Raw genomic sequence first — 14,799 nt, forward strand, 5'->3', positions numbered from 1 at the left:
TGACCATCCACACGCAAAAACGCACCAGTCTTTTTTTTTAAAAAAAGAGCATTTCAATGCACACAATTCCCACCACCAGAACAAGTAATATAAAAATGCATTGTTTAGTAAAGTTGCAAGAGAAAAGTTATCGGACAGCATTTTACAGCAAACTCCAGCATCAGAGATCAACTGAACTGCACTATAGTTGAAGCAGAGACTGAACACCAGTATACTAATGACATCTTAGTACAGATTTAATACTAACACAAATGAATGAGCTGTTTTCCATTTCAATGCCAAAACTCATACCCAGATTATAAAACTAAAACAGAGTTTCAGGGCAAGTGTTTTTTTAAAAAATTAGTTGTTACTATACCTAATTGACGTAATGAGGGTACTATAAACATTACTAGTAAAAAAAATACACTATGGCTTTTTTCATCATATTTGAATGTAATAAAGCATTTATTTAGTAAGTTTTATATAATCAGGCTAAAGGCACCAAAACCATTATGTATTCTCTTCAGATAATTGAAAAGTTCAACACAGGCATCATAGATTTTGTTTTATAACAACATACAAAGTTGTTTGCAAAACTGCTACTTTTCAGTTTCCAAACTCATAAAATGAAAAGTCTTTATTTTTTCATAGAAGTTAATACAATATACACAGTAATATGGCTTTTCCGAGGACAAGGCAATTTGTTCTGAGGCACACTGTAGCATGTTGTGAGGTACACATTGATTTCAGAAGTAAGGTTCATTGTTAAGTCTTTGTTTTACATTGCTCTTTGTATGTTGTTGAAAAAATCCACACTACAGCTGTTTTGCACAGCTACACTATATAGAGAAATGGCAAATTAAAATACAGTCACAGTACAGCCGACTTGATAGTGATTATAATTTCACACCTTACCCTGCGTATAATATGCATTATTTGGTGGTAATTGGTATGATGAAATGGTGAGTCCAGAATCTTCTTTTTCCACAGAAACAAACATACTTAAGTGGCCCTATTCCCAAATTACATAATTTGTAAACAGAAAACAAGAACCCTAAACTGCTGGTATTGGTATGAACTTCTTAATCCAATACAGTGTCACAAATTCAATTTGAGGCACTTTAAAAGGTGTTGCGAGAAGATCAGAGGACAGGGATAACCAAGTAATTATGGAGTAAACTGAAAGTAAAAACAGCCACTAAAAACAAACTAAAAAGAACCACATGTACCAACATGTATCTCATAACCCAATTTTTCAAGAGGTCTCTGGCTAACAGTTTCAATAATTAAGGGAACATGTTTTTTTTCCATATACTGAAGATCTGAAACAGATATGCTATTACTTTGAGGCCATTTTATTTTTTTAATCTTAAAAGTAGCATACAAGAATAAAGACAAATGTTTGCAGCATCAGGTTACTACATGCCCTTGTCTCTTTTCAAAAGTTCTCAACCCTTAAACCTGCCAAGATGTTCACGAGCTATAATCAGTCTCTGTATCTGAGCTGTGCCTTCGTATATCTGAAAAGAAAGCATGCAATAAATAAATAAATAAATGGCAGGTGCCATTTTGATCAATTTCAAAACTACAAAAAATATTATGAAAATACAGGGAACCTCTTATCAGTATGTTAACAGTTCAATGCAAAAGTTGCTACAGATGCTTAATGGGGGGAGACTAACCTCACCAGGTACTTCAAGGCTGCACTTAAATGGCTATGGTCCAATAGGCTACTTTAGTTAAGCCTAAGAACTTGAGCGTGCCTAGTGGCATTTTTCAACTTTCTTCTTTGAACAGCAGACTCCCATGGCACATTACAAATCATTTGTGATCTACTTAGATCTACTGCTGGTGGGTCAGGATCCAGTACTGAGTTCCAGCCCAATCATACGTGGGTCACAACAGCAGCATTACCACCATACAAATATATGGTAAAGATGAAGAAATGGGTTTCAAGGTGGGTCCCAGGTCTGAAAAGGTAGAAGACTACTGCTCTAGTTTGCTCTAGTTTGTACAGTTATGCCATTCAGACCACAGGCAGAAATTTTATATTATTTAAAAAAGGAATGGATATAACCTGAGCTATGGAAACCTACCTCCTTTTCAAAAATATTACTGGATTTCAAACTGTATAGGTGCTAATCCTACTCTGAGTAGACCAACATAAAATTAATAAACATTGCTTAGGTTACTTATTTTCAATGGGTTCTGCTCCAAGTATGACTTAGTTGATTATAATGTAATATTTTGTTAATAATTACCACATTTTAATTATATACAGGGGTTTGTATGTGTGTTTTTATCTGAGGTCAATCCGTTACATGTAACATACTTACTTTCCAGATACCAGTAACTACTTATACTATATTTTGTATAGGATTGCATCCTAAACGGGTCTATTCTCCACATTGCCCCAGATTTAATGCTCAGTAGATTTTAATTTTTAACTTGCAGGCATTTCATACAAATACTGCTTTAAAAAACCCTGCAGGTGCCGAGTGCCACCTTAAAAGAAGCTGCCTCCCCTATGAAAGAGAATACCTCTTAAGATGAATGCTGCACCACACAGATGTGTAATTTAGAAGGGAAACATACTTTTGTCTTTATATTATATACACAAATTTATTAATAGACTGCTGCTATCAATTCACTAAAAATGTTAACTGGGCAACAGTCCTAGTATTTGCATTAAATGGGTTACCTACCTGGTATATTTTGGCATCTCTCATTAGCTTTTCTACTGGGTATTCGCTATTGAATCCATTTCCTCCAAAAATCTGGACGGCATCAGAAGCTACTTGATTTGCAATGTCTCCAGCGTATCCCTTTGCAATAGATGCATAGTAGGTGTTTCTACGACCATCATCTACCTCCCATGCTGCCCTTTGGTAAGCCAAGCGAGCAAGCTCCACTTTCATTGCCATTTCAGCCAACATGAAGGACACTGCCTGGTGCTAAGATGGTTGAGGAATATAGGTAAACATTGACCAGTAAGAATTGAGAAGTTTGCTTTTTGTACAATACATATCAAGGAACATGTAGCAGGCTTCTGCATAGTGATAAAATTGCATTCCCCCCTCATTCCTCCTGCTGCTGTGCTGCTGGGACACAATAAGTGCCATATCCAAACTCAGGTTTGCAATTTATTTTCCTCAAAGAAGCCACGAGCAATAAGAACTAAACTTGGTTACAGCTCATGGTTTGTTTGGAGAGACACAAACCATGAGCCTTGCCTTAGCTCCCAGAAGGAGGTTCTGGCTGCAATTTTACCAGCGTGTATGCTGTGTGTTCTCCATTAATTCATGGTTAGGTTTTACTATGGTTTAAAGTGACATGTGAATCAGACCGAAAAAGGAAAACTTTATCAATACAGTATATAGAATTAAATATTTTGCTAAGCTACTTCGTTCATATTTGTTAAAAATTACAATGAAATTTCATCTAATTAGAAAAGTTATCAACGCACAGCCAAGCCTCAGGAATTACCCAAAGTCACCAGAATTATTACAATCTTCACCTGGTTTTAGGATTTCCCTAGGACTCTTATTACTCCTCAGCTATATTTATTTTGTGATCGTAGCATTAGTTATCAGAAAGCAGTGCTGGCTTAATCTGAAGTGCTTATATATTTAAATAATTCTCTATTAATGAATGTGTGAAGATTACTAAATGACTTCATGTCGCCTTGTTTCAGTGACAAACAAGAAAACCCTAAAATGACTTACAGTCAAACATGTATTTATTAATTAAATTTATATCTTGCCTTTCCTCCCAAATAAGCCAAGTATACAAATGTGATTAGTTTGGTTCTTTGCAGTGACTATCCACGCTATCCCTCATTGACAAAATCAGCATTAGCTTTGCTATACGACAGTCCACATTTTTTAACTGTCAGCTGCAGCAATCTTGAATCCTCTTACCCCACAAGAGACTCATTTACAAAGCAACACTACCCTTAAATTTAAATGGCTTCTAGTAAGAGATTGGTGGATCATATTTTGGTTTTACCAGCATTATGACTTCCAACTTGCTAAGCTATTTTAGGACCCTACAATATAAGCTTTGTGAAAAAGATTTCCCTTAATGCACATTAACTGGAAATGGCATCATATAAATGATAGAGAGATTCACATACCTCTGCAATGACCTTTCCAAAGGTTTTTCTTTCCATAGCATACTTTGTAGCTTCATCCAAAGCTCTTTGTGCTAGCCCTACAGCACCAGCAGCTACCTGTGATTTTAACGATGGATATCATAAAAATAGAACTCTAAAAAGATATTTTTCTAAAACTTATTTCAGATACTTACTGGAGGCCTGGTTTTATCAAATGCTCCCATGGCAATTTTAAAGCCAGCACCTTCACCAATTAATACGTTCTCTTTGGGCACTCTCACATCCTCAAAAACAATCCCTCTTGTATCTGAGCAGCGTTGACCCATATTAAGTTCCTGAAAAGAAAGTTTATGAAATATTTAATTATGCCTTAACATAATTATTTGATGAAGTCAAAAACTAATGTAGATTGGTCATTTATAGCCAAGAGTGCAAGAATTATGCTTGTTATTTTACACATCCACACACAGAATAGATGGTGTGTATATATCTATATCTATATCTATATCTATATCTATATCTATATATACTCTACCTTCCTTCCAATTTGTATTCCAGGGCTGTCCGCTTCCACAATAAATCCAGTAAAAGCTTTGCCTGCAGGAGCTTTGGGATCAGGATTAGAACGAGCCAATAAAAAATACCTAATAAACACACACAAAAACAAGAGCCAAATTTGACTTTCACTCTAACAGATGCTTCCAGTAGCTTTATCACCAGAAATTAAACAATGATCAGGCGGTTTCAAAAAAGGAGGACAACCCAGCATGTTTTGAAGACTTCTACTGAGCTTTAACATACCGTAGTTAAAACTGGACTTCTATTGTTCGGTATTATATATAAAACAAGAAGGAAATACAAGACAATATACAAGGAAAAGACCCATAAAGCACACCTGGCACAGGATGGTATTTAGTAAAAGGGTGATTTCAGCCCTTACAGCATGTACTGTCACTCCTTGTTCCAAATTTTCTCTCTTCATTCCTTCCAAACCAAATCCTGGATGGTGGTCAAGAATGTGGACACAATACCACACTGGCTCTTGCCTCATTTGTGATAGGGCAAGAGATAAGGGACGTGGGTGGCGCTGTGGGTTAAACCACAGAACCTAGGGCTTGCTGATCAGAAGGTCGGTGGTTTGAATCCCCATGACGGGGTGAGCTCCCGTTGCTCGGTCCCAGCTCCTGCCCATCTAGCAGTTCGAAAGCATGTCAAAGTGCAAGTAGATAAATAGCTACCGCTCCGGCAGGAAGGTAAACGGTGTTTCTGTGGGCTGCTCTGGTTCACCAGAAGAGGCTTAGTCATGCTGCCCACATGACACGGAAGCTGTACGCCAGCTCCCTCAGCCAGTAAAGCGAGATGAGTGCCGCAACCCCAGAGTCATCCACGACTGGACCTAATGGTCAGCGGTCCCTTTACCTTTAAGAGATAATACCTAATTTCCCCAACTAGTTTCTAATAAACATTCTGTATCATAGTCACACTGAGCATGACACAAACAAAAACGGATCAAATGTGGGGAAGAACTACACAGAAAGTAAAGCTAGTTAAGAATTGCTATACCAGTTAGCCTTGCCACCATTGGTGATCCACATTTTTTGTCCATTAATTATATATTCATCTCCTTTCTTTTCGGCTCTTGTTTTTAAACCCGCTACATCAGAGCCTGCTCCAGGTTCCGTTACACAGTAGGCCTGTGGAGAAAAAGAAAAAGGAATAAACAGGAGGCACACCTGTTTAGGCAAGCATTCCCCTGAACTGCACTTCTGATTTTGTTGGCTTAACTGTTTGTTTTTAGCTGTTTTAACTGCCATTCTTTTTAATTGTTTTATTACATATTTTAATTAAGGCTTATTCTAGTGACCAATGGAATTGCTATTGTGTATTTCAATTATGCATTGATGTTATTCTTGTAAACTGTGTAGAAGCAATTTTTTGCATATAAGCTATATATAAATTAATTAATAATACCATATTTTTCCATCTATAAGACAAGGTTTTCTTACCCAATTTTTTAGGTTGAAAAACAAGGTTCGTCTTATCCATGGAATACAGCAATTAAATATAGAAATAAATACTCTACTTGCTTCAGCAGTCACAGCTCCTGGCAGTGGCGAGCTGCGGGGCCTCTGTAGTCTCCTTGCCTCCTCCCACTCTGCCCGCCCTACAGCTGGGAGGGAGGCTGTAGGCAGTCCATTTTTGTGCGGCATCTTCGCGCCGCTCCAAGCAGACTAACAAGGCCACATGAGAAAGGCACAGAGGGGGGAGATATTTTTGATCGCTGCGGCCAACTGGAGTGGCAGCGCCTTTTCCGCGGGGCATTCTTAGTCTGCTTGCCTCCTCCCACTCTGCCCGCCCTACAGCTGTGGGGGAGGCTGTGTGCGATCTGTTTTTTCTGTGTGGTGTCTTCACATGGCTCCATTTGTGTGCGGGCAGTGCAAAGTTACACAGGAAGAGTGCAACGTGCAATGTTTCGCTGACGTGAAAGGCGCAAAGGGGGGATATTACTTCAATCGCCACGCTACTCTTGTGTAATGTCGTGCCGCCTGCACACAAAAACACACTGCTTACAGCCTCCCTCCCAGCTGTAAGGCAGGCAGAGTGGGAGGAGGCAAACAGAATATGGAGGCCCCGCAGGAATGGCAAAAAGTGCTAAAAGTAATTGGGGAAAAAAGCTTCACCACTCTCCCCCCCCAAAAGCTCAACTCCCCCCCCCCCCAAGCTCAGCGATTGCCCGCAAGGGGACAGCTGATAGGAGGCTGTTAGACATGCGGCTGTTAGGCTCTGGGCAATCCTCTCCAAAAAAATTTCAACAAGTTAGGGCAATTTCCCCCCATTTTCTTAATTTGGAGTCTCCCAAAATAGGGGGCGTCCTATACATGGGAGTGTCCAATACATGGAAAAATACGGTAAGTGTATACAGGTTTTTCACCAAAGAAAGCAAAGAAAATTCTATAGACTTGGGGGGAGAGGCGGAACTTACACACATCATAGGTTCCTCTGTCATTCTTCCTAGATATTTCTTCTGCTGCTGCTCATTTCCTGCAATGATGACTGGCATTTGCTACAAGAAAAAAAGAAACATTTAATACAAAAAAGTCATTATTTAGACTACTACAAAGAAAGAAGGAAAATACTTACACCCAGGGAATTTGCTTCAATAGCTGTTTGAACCCCTGTACATCCATAAGCTAATTCTTCAGTAATTAGGCAGGCATCAAAACTCCCAAGGCCAAGGCCACCTATAGCAAAACATTAGTAAACAAAAAATAGTCCCATACAAATCCATTTTAGGTGCACTTTACTTCCTATACACGCTAACCTTTGATAGGATGAATTTTGACATCAGTGTAACAGGATGTTTCAATTCCATTTGCATATATCCCTTCAACACACACACACACACCCCTACAATATTGGTATATCCCTTTTCAGAATAACCCCAGTAGTTAACTAAATCACAACTTGCATGTAGGAATGGGTCAATACCAGTTCAGGATACAAATTCTTCCAAGTAATATTGAAAGACAATAATAAAAATCAAAACATCATCAAAGCACAATAAACCTTCAGGATCATTTCTACAGAGCTATTGGTGGTAAATGGCCTTATGGTTGAAGAGGATGGTCCAGATGGAACACAACACATTTCAATGGTGTCTGTTTGCATATCCACTTACCAATCATCAAACATACTGCAAAGAAGTTAACTAATATCCATATACATATATACCCTGTATGTTTGGCAATACTGCTATTTCTAATAGGGTCTCAAGGCATGAAAACTTATCTTACACCAGGCTATTGCTATTCCTTCACATTCATAAAACACCCTATCGTAAAATCTGTCATATCTTTGCCTCCTAAAAGTGTTCCTTAGTTCATGCTATTTTATTGCTTAAAAGGTAGTTTACTCACCACAGCTCTCTGGTATATGTGAATTTATCAAGCCAAGCTCCCATGCCCTTTTTATGAGGGGAACAGGATACTAGAAAGAAAAGAGATAAGAAAATATTTCATTTTATGTACAGTGTCGCTTTTTAGAAACATTTACTCAATGAAATGTTAAAGCAAGCTGTTTTCCCCTTATATACCAAACCTACCTCTCCAGTTCTGTCATACTCGGCAGCAACGGGCAAGATTTCCTCTCTAGCAAATTTACGAGCTGTAGCTTGAAATTCTTTCTGTTCATCAGTAAGTTCTAGAAAACATGGCATTCACATGTCAAACAATCAAATATATCCAAATATTTGAAATCCCCATAATAATTCAACATACTGGTAGTAGCAGAACTGCAATACTTTGCACCTGACATTGCTAGAGTGCGTTATTTTGGCATCTAAATTCATCCCTACTTCTACTCGCCAGGATGTGACAGGACAAGAAGCAGCACAGCAATATAGGAGAAACCATGGCCAAATGGGACAACAGCAAGATATTCCAAGAGGTATAAGGGCATGAAGCAACATCAGCTGAAATTAATTGTTTTTTTTGGAACAGCGTGAGGAAAATCAGGAGCCTCTGTTCAAGAAACGAACTGTTCATTTGCCTCTTACAGAAGCAGCTCCTGCAAGCAAGATGGCTGCACATCAATTTTCCCACCTGAGGACATAAGACAAGCCCTGCTGGATCAGATCAGACATCCAATTATCTCTATCCCTGGCCATCAGGGTCCTCCCCAGGCCACACCATCTCTCCCCAGGCTCCTCATTGGTCCTGCTCTGCACCCTTCTTGAGAGCCTGGATAGAGAGATGACTGTGTGTGGCTGCAATGTAGTCTACTGCACATAAGCAACCGTCAACCTAGTGTTGATCAGCCTAGTGTATTGCCTGTGGCTACAACATCAATTGGTATGTGAGCCCCTGTCTGACTGCACTGAAAAAAATGCAAACGCCTGTATCATGTATTTTTCCTTATGGACCAAAAAGCAGCTCAGAAAGCAATTTAAATTGGGGAAATGGCATAAGGAAAAGATGTAATGCACACTGCACTTCTCCAATTACAATTCGTAGTTCACCAATTGTATTTCGTAAAACTGCACAGCTGGTTTTAGTAAAATAAAAAGTAAGTGCATCAGGCATTGAGTCATTGATCTCCTGCCATCACACATCAAATGGTTCAAATTCTGATAATTTTCTTTAGGTTTGTGAAATACTTGAGGCATGGGATATAATGTAAGATTAATAGGGGATATTTTTACAGTGCTTCGTCAATACTTACCAAAGCTAAATCCAGCTGCCGATTTACTTTTGGGTGATGTTGCAGCAACTTGACTTGATTGTGATCTCCAACCGCATGTAGCAATGCTTCGTAACACCTGAAATTTTGTTTTAGGGGGAAAAATGAATAGCTCCAATAAAAGCCTCCATGAAATTTCTCAATCCTATTGCAAGTGCCAAGTAAAAAACAGTCTGCAGCAGAGACCAATGTATTTACCACAGAAAACGTATTTTGCACTAGAAGTAGTTGGAGAATTTTGTGTTTTTCAGTGTGTAGTATATGTTCTTTTAAGTTCTTTTGCAAGATCGTATACATCTAAATATACCAAATAACCCTGATGAACTGCTAATTTTGGTTCAAAATACCATTTGGCCTTTGCAAATAAATATGCCCCTGTACCTTTCTATGGACTTTGTTGTCTTTCTATGAACTTTCCATTGCTGGAGCAAACTGAAGATTTTGCAAATTATTATTACAGTATATAGTTCTGTTGAAGATACACACTTATAGGAAATATATTATATCTTATTGCTGAAAGATCTAGCGGTATCCTTAGCATTTATTATTTATGAAAGTGACTGAAATACAAATGAAATTTCAAGGACAGGTCTCTGCAGAGTGCCTTACAATCTAAAGGCATGAAACAATAGGAGAGGGGACTTGGAAAGGGGAAATGGAGAAACTTTCTCTGGAAGAATATAAGAAAGGAAAAAAATGTAAAAGTAAATATATATAATGCTTAACTGACAACTAAAGAAACAAAGCAAAACTGCAAGAGGATATGCAAGAAAAAAAGACAATTTCGTGCTTTCTTAAAGTGGGACAAAGTGACAGTGAACTGAATATCAAGAGGGAGAGAGTTCCACACATAAAGAGCCCAGAAAAAGCATGAAGATGAAAAACAGCACAAGGGAGTGCAAGTTAAATAAGATAAGTGTTTGATACCACCAAGTAAGCTTAAACTGAAGCATAAGACTACTAATCCATTGCAGACATCAGCCCAAGACAGAATTAGAGTCTGAATAAGGAATTTAGTCTAAATAGATTAAAATGGAAGAGATGGAGGATTATTAACAAGAGAACCAGCAAACCTTAGATAAGATAGGAAAGAAAGAAAGAAAGAAAGAAAGAAAGAGAAAGAAAGAGAGAGAGAGAGAGAGAGAGAGAGAGAGAGAGAGAGAGAGAGAGAGAGAGAGAGAAGGGTCAAAGATAATGACTGAACTAATTTGCAGGGGAAAACTGCAGTGTAGAAACACTGATTTTTGCTGGGCTACAATGCGGTTTTGTGTACAAGTCACATCTGTGGTTCAACTGACTTTTGCCTCTGGCCCCACTCACCACTGGTGCAGAGAACAGTGAGATAGATGGGGAAATGGTCTGACACAATATAGGGCAGCTTCCTACGCTCCTAATTTTGGGAACAAGAACTAAAATAAGTAGCTTTGACAAAACAGAATATGAAAGTGATAGCGAAAGATGGTCCAGTGGTTAATAAAATAGCAAGAGAACAAAGTCCATCTAATTATACTCCAACAACTACACACCAGTCGCTCACAAGAAAGAGAAGTGAATAAGATAAAGATTGCATAAGGCATGCACAAGATGTTCTATCCAGTGTACAGTATTAACCAAAATGCCACAAAACTTTGTATATGAATAACTTATTGACCATTTCAACTTCACTACAATTTCAAAGAACGATTTACTCTAAAGTACTTTGTAACCTGTGGCTCCCTGGCTTCAAGGGTGATGCTTCAGCAAACAATTGTGGAATTTAGTCTCTAATGCTATTTGATTTAAGTAAAGCATCTTTATCCTACTTTCAGCCAACACAGAGAGAGAAGGAGAACAAATGCCAGGGTTAGAAAGGCCCTCCCCCAAGGATTACAGCCTAAAATATGTGACATAAAAGGCAAAGAGATTGGGAGGCTGAAAAAAGCAAACACGGAAACTATTTTTTAGTTACCGAGTTTTTGTAATGGCTAGCTGGAATAGAAAGTTTTTTAGCACTCTGCTCCATACCTTGCTTTTCAGGGGTTGGAACTTGTCAGTTATCTTGTGTGACATACTCCTTTTGAGGGGGGGTGTTGGGGGGAAGCAGACTGCTCACTGGCACTGCCACCACCAAATTCCATTAAAGTTAAAATGCTACAGTGGTTGAAAGGCTGACCTTTTCGTTGTGGCTATTTTCAATTGCATGTTGTCCTTATGGAAAACACTTCTGCTTTTCACTCTCATAGTAGTTATATTTTTCAAAAAGAACTCTCTGTACACAAATGAGACATTTGCTCTGTTTATCCTCCAGTTTCCTTGGTACATCCTAGGCAGAAATACCTGCTCATAACAATCACTTGTTATGATTTACGGTATGTGTGACACCTACAGAGTAGATTACAAAGTTCCCACATCATAAACCAACCTGTATGAGACTCCACAACACATTAATTGCACACAACTCAACTCACTGGTTTGGCATCCTTCAGTTTTATCAATAACAGTCTACCAACAAATTTAACCGACAGAAATCTTGTATGGGGCCATTTCTATCATAGAAGAAAAATCCTCAGAGAAGAGATAATAGCTCTGCAAATCCTTTCTAGGCGAACGTATACATCATTCTGAACCTGCACATTTTCAGAGTGAAAAAATGCATTTATTTACATACTGAGTATGTCATATAGATTTACTCATCAGTGATAAGCGGGTTATTATCAAAGTTTAGTAGCTTTGCTCACATTTTGCTTAAATCAAGGGCAAGCAGCTACTAGATCAAAGTATTTTGTACAGATTTGAGACAAAACTGCAAATATAAAAGTATTCTTATTAGCTTTATAAATCAAGTATATAAACAAAACCCATAAAAGCACTGTTCTGCCCAACATTCTCAAAGAGCTAGTGTGGCATAGTAGTAAATATTTATCAGTAATAGTAGTAAATATTCATCAGCATAGTAGTAAATATTCATCAGACTATCTGTATTCTAAATCTCACCTCTGCCAGAGACATACTGTACTAGATGGCCTTAAGCACCATTTCTTAGCCTTAGGTCTTTGTCTATAGTATGTAGATACCGTAATACTGAACGACTTTAAAGGGCGGGGAGGATTTGGACTAGATGCCCATCGGGAGCCCCTTCCAACTGTACAATGCTGTAACTATAGAAGTCTTAGGCCTACTAAATACACAGTTAACACCTTCGCTCGCTTATCAGCACTTTCCTGGGGCAGTGAGTAAGCTCCCTTGGACTAAAAGGGGTTTTCTCCAGAGTAGGCACGCTTCGGGCTTGCATTGCTGGGTTACAGAAACCCACTCCGCCCCACCTCCTCTTTCTGTCAGCAATCCGAGGCCGCCCCCAAGCCTGCCGCTTTCGGTTTCTGCGCCCCTGCTTCTCCCCTCACGCCCCTCGCCCACCTACTCCGTACCCGAGAGACCTTCAGCGCAGCCATGACGTGCCCTTCCTCTTCCGTAGGCCGCGGCAGCAACCTCCCACCTAGTAGGCACCAAGCCGAGGCTCCGGGCGGCTAGGCCCCAAGAGAGAGGCGACGAGGGAGGAGGAGTCGGGGAGCTGTCGGCTGACGAAGGCCGGTGACAACAGCGAAAATTTTTTTGTCGGGCTGGCGGGGGGGGGGGGGAGCGTCTCTCTCACTTTCGCCGCGGCCCCAATCCATAGCTGCCAAGTTATCCCTTTTTTACAGGGATTTTCCCTTATGCTGAATAGGCTTCCTCGCGAGAAAAGGGAAAACTTGGCAGCTATGCCCCAATCCGCCTTGCCACGCAGCCAGGAGAAAAAGTGGGCAGAGGTGGCGGCTCATTGCACGGCAAAGCCAGGTCATTGGTGGTGACTACCTGTGATTTGGGCACCTTCAGGAGGGTGACAACTTGAATAAAATATTGTAGGGGGAACAAGTAAGCCCCGCCTCACATAATCGATCATACTACGATGGGGCGCACCCACCCTATTTGAATGGCAATACGTATCAACTTTTGGGGTGGGGGCGTCCCCCTCCCAATATTCTATTGGGGGGCGCGCGAAGGGACCACGGCCCCCTAGGAGCTGGCTCCTGCTATGATGAGCTTCATATAGCAAAGCCAGCGAAACACATTTTCGTGTGTTTGCTCACTCTCTGGGTAATACACGTGGAGGGGAAATCGGCCCGGCATCACAACCTTTGCCTGCTTGTTCAACTCCTTTCTGGAGGCAATGGGACCCCACCGCTGAACTAGCCTGTGGGCACATGCAGCAGGTGGAATGGCTGCCACACACTCTTCCCTGGTTTAACTTGGTTTTTGCCTCTCTGGGTGGCGCAGCAGTGAGAACTCTGCCCCGCTTATGAAAATTATCTGCTGTGCTGCTGAAAGAGATAAGGAGGTCAGCAAAGATGTCAAAGGTATGGGGATACAGTAGTCTTAAGCAGGCATCCCCAACCTGTGGCCTTCCAGATGTTTTCGCCTACAACTCCCATGATCCCTAGCTAACAGGACCAGTGGTCAGGGATGATGGGAATTGTAGTCCAAAACATCTGGAGGGACAAAGTTTGGGGGTGCCTGGTCTTAAGAATATTGCTCTGTCTGTTTTAAGCCTATATAAACTCTTCTCACCAAGCTGTGTTTCACCCAAACTTCCAATCTGAAGAAATGAAACAACACCTCTGTTTGGATCAAGTAATCTTTAAATCAGGAATGTAAGGTAAAGAACCCATTTTGCTTCAGGCCGAGGGAGCTGGTGTTTGTCCGCAGACAGCTTTCCGGGTCAAGTGGCCAGCATGACTAAACTGCTTCTGGTGCAAAGGGACACTGGCAAGTGCCAGAGTGCACAGAAACGCCAGTAACCTTCCCATTGCAGCAGTACCTATTTATCTACTCGTGTTGGTATGCTTTCAAACAGCTAGGTTGACAGATGCAATGGGAGCTTACTCCATTGCATGGATTGGAACTGCCGATCTTCCAATCGGCCAGCCCCAAAGGCTCAGTGGTTTAGACTCCCACAAGAATGACAATCCTGTAGCCCTGCCAATGTTGTTGACCATTGGCTATGTTGTCTGCATCTGATAGGCACTGAAATCCAACAACATTCAGAAGCCCTCAGATTTTTGTATCCCTGCTCTAAACAACTTGTTAAAATCACATAGGACATTCTAGAGAGCTTCAGGGAGACATGCTGTTTTGGCATGTTACGGCAGAACTGTCTTTACCTAGCCTGTCTTTACTGAGCCATGTCTAGAAACATTTCATTGACATGATGGAAAGGGCCAGCTCAAAACAGACATTTGGTAATTAAATAACAAGGCATCTATTTAAAGTTACACAAATACCCTCTAGGGACAAAGCAGTAATTGTGTGACTTAAACACTTCCTTCTGGGATTTTAAAAACTGAAGTCAATCCAAATGTCTCACTTGTGCTTGTCAGGATGCAAGAGTGAATGATGCAAGCAAATTTGAGTACACAAACAAGGAGTGAATCCCAATTGAGTCATATGTGCTG

General features: G+C 40.2%; 1 protein-coding gene across 1 annotated transcript; it reads right to left on the reverse strand.

Moving 5' to 3' along the window:
* Positions 1-428: 428 nt before the first annotated feature.
* ACADM (acyl-CoA dehydrogenase medium chain) lies at positions 429-12,846 on the reverse strand. Its single transcript, XM_035122681.3, has 12 exons — positions 12,739-12,846; positions 9,317-9,413; positions 8,199-8,296; positions 8,014-8,083; positions 7,238-7,338; positions 7,080-7,160; positions 5,660-5,790; positions 4,632-4,740; positions 4,291-4,431; positions 4,118-4,213; positions 2,688-2,936; positions 429-1,502 (listed from the first exon to the last, which is right to left on the reverse strand). Exons 1-12 carry the CDS (start codon positions 12,760-12,762, stop codon positions 1,431-1,433), a joined length of 1,269 nt encoding a protein of 422 aa, XP_034978572.2. The 5' UTR covers positions 12,763-12,846; the 3' UTR covers positions 429-1,430.
* Between the last annotated feature and the right edge of the window lie 1,953 nt (positions 12,847-14,799).

The sequence above is a fragment of the Zootoca vivipara genome, chromosome 7, assembly GCF_965207765.1.
Source record: "Zootoca vivipara chromosome 7, rZooViv2.hap1.1, whole genome shotgun sequence".
Lineage (NCBI taxonomy): Eukaryota > Metazoa > Chordata > Lepidosauria > Squamata > Lacertidae > Zootoca > Zootoca vivipara.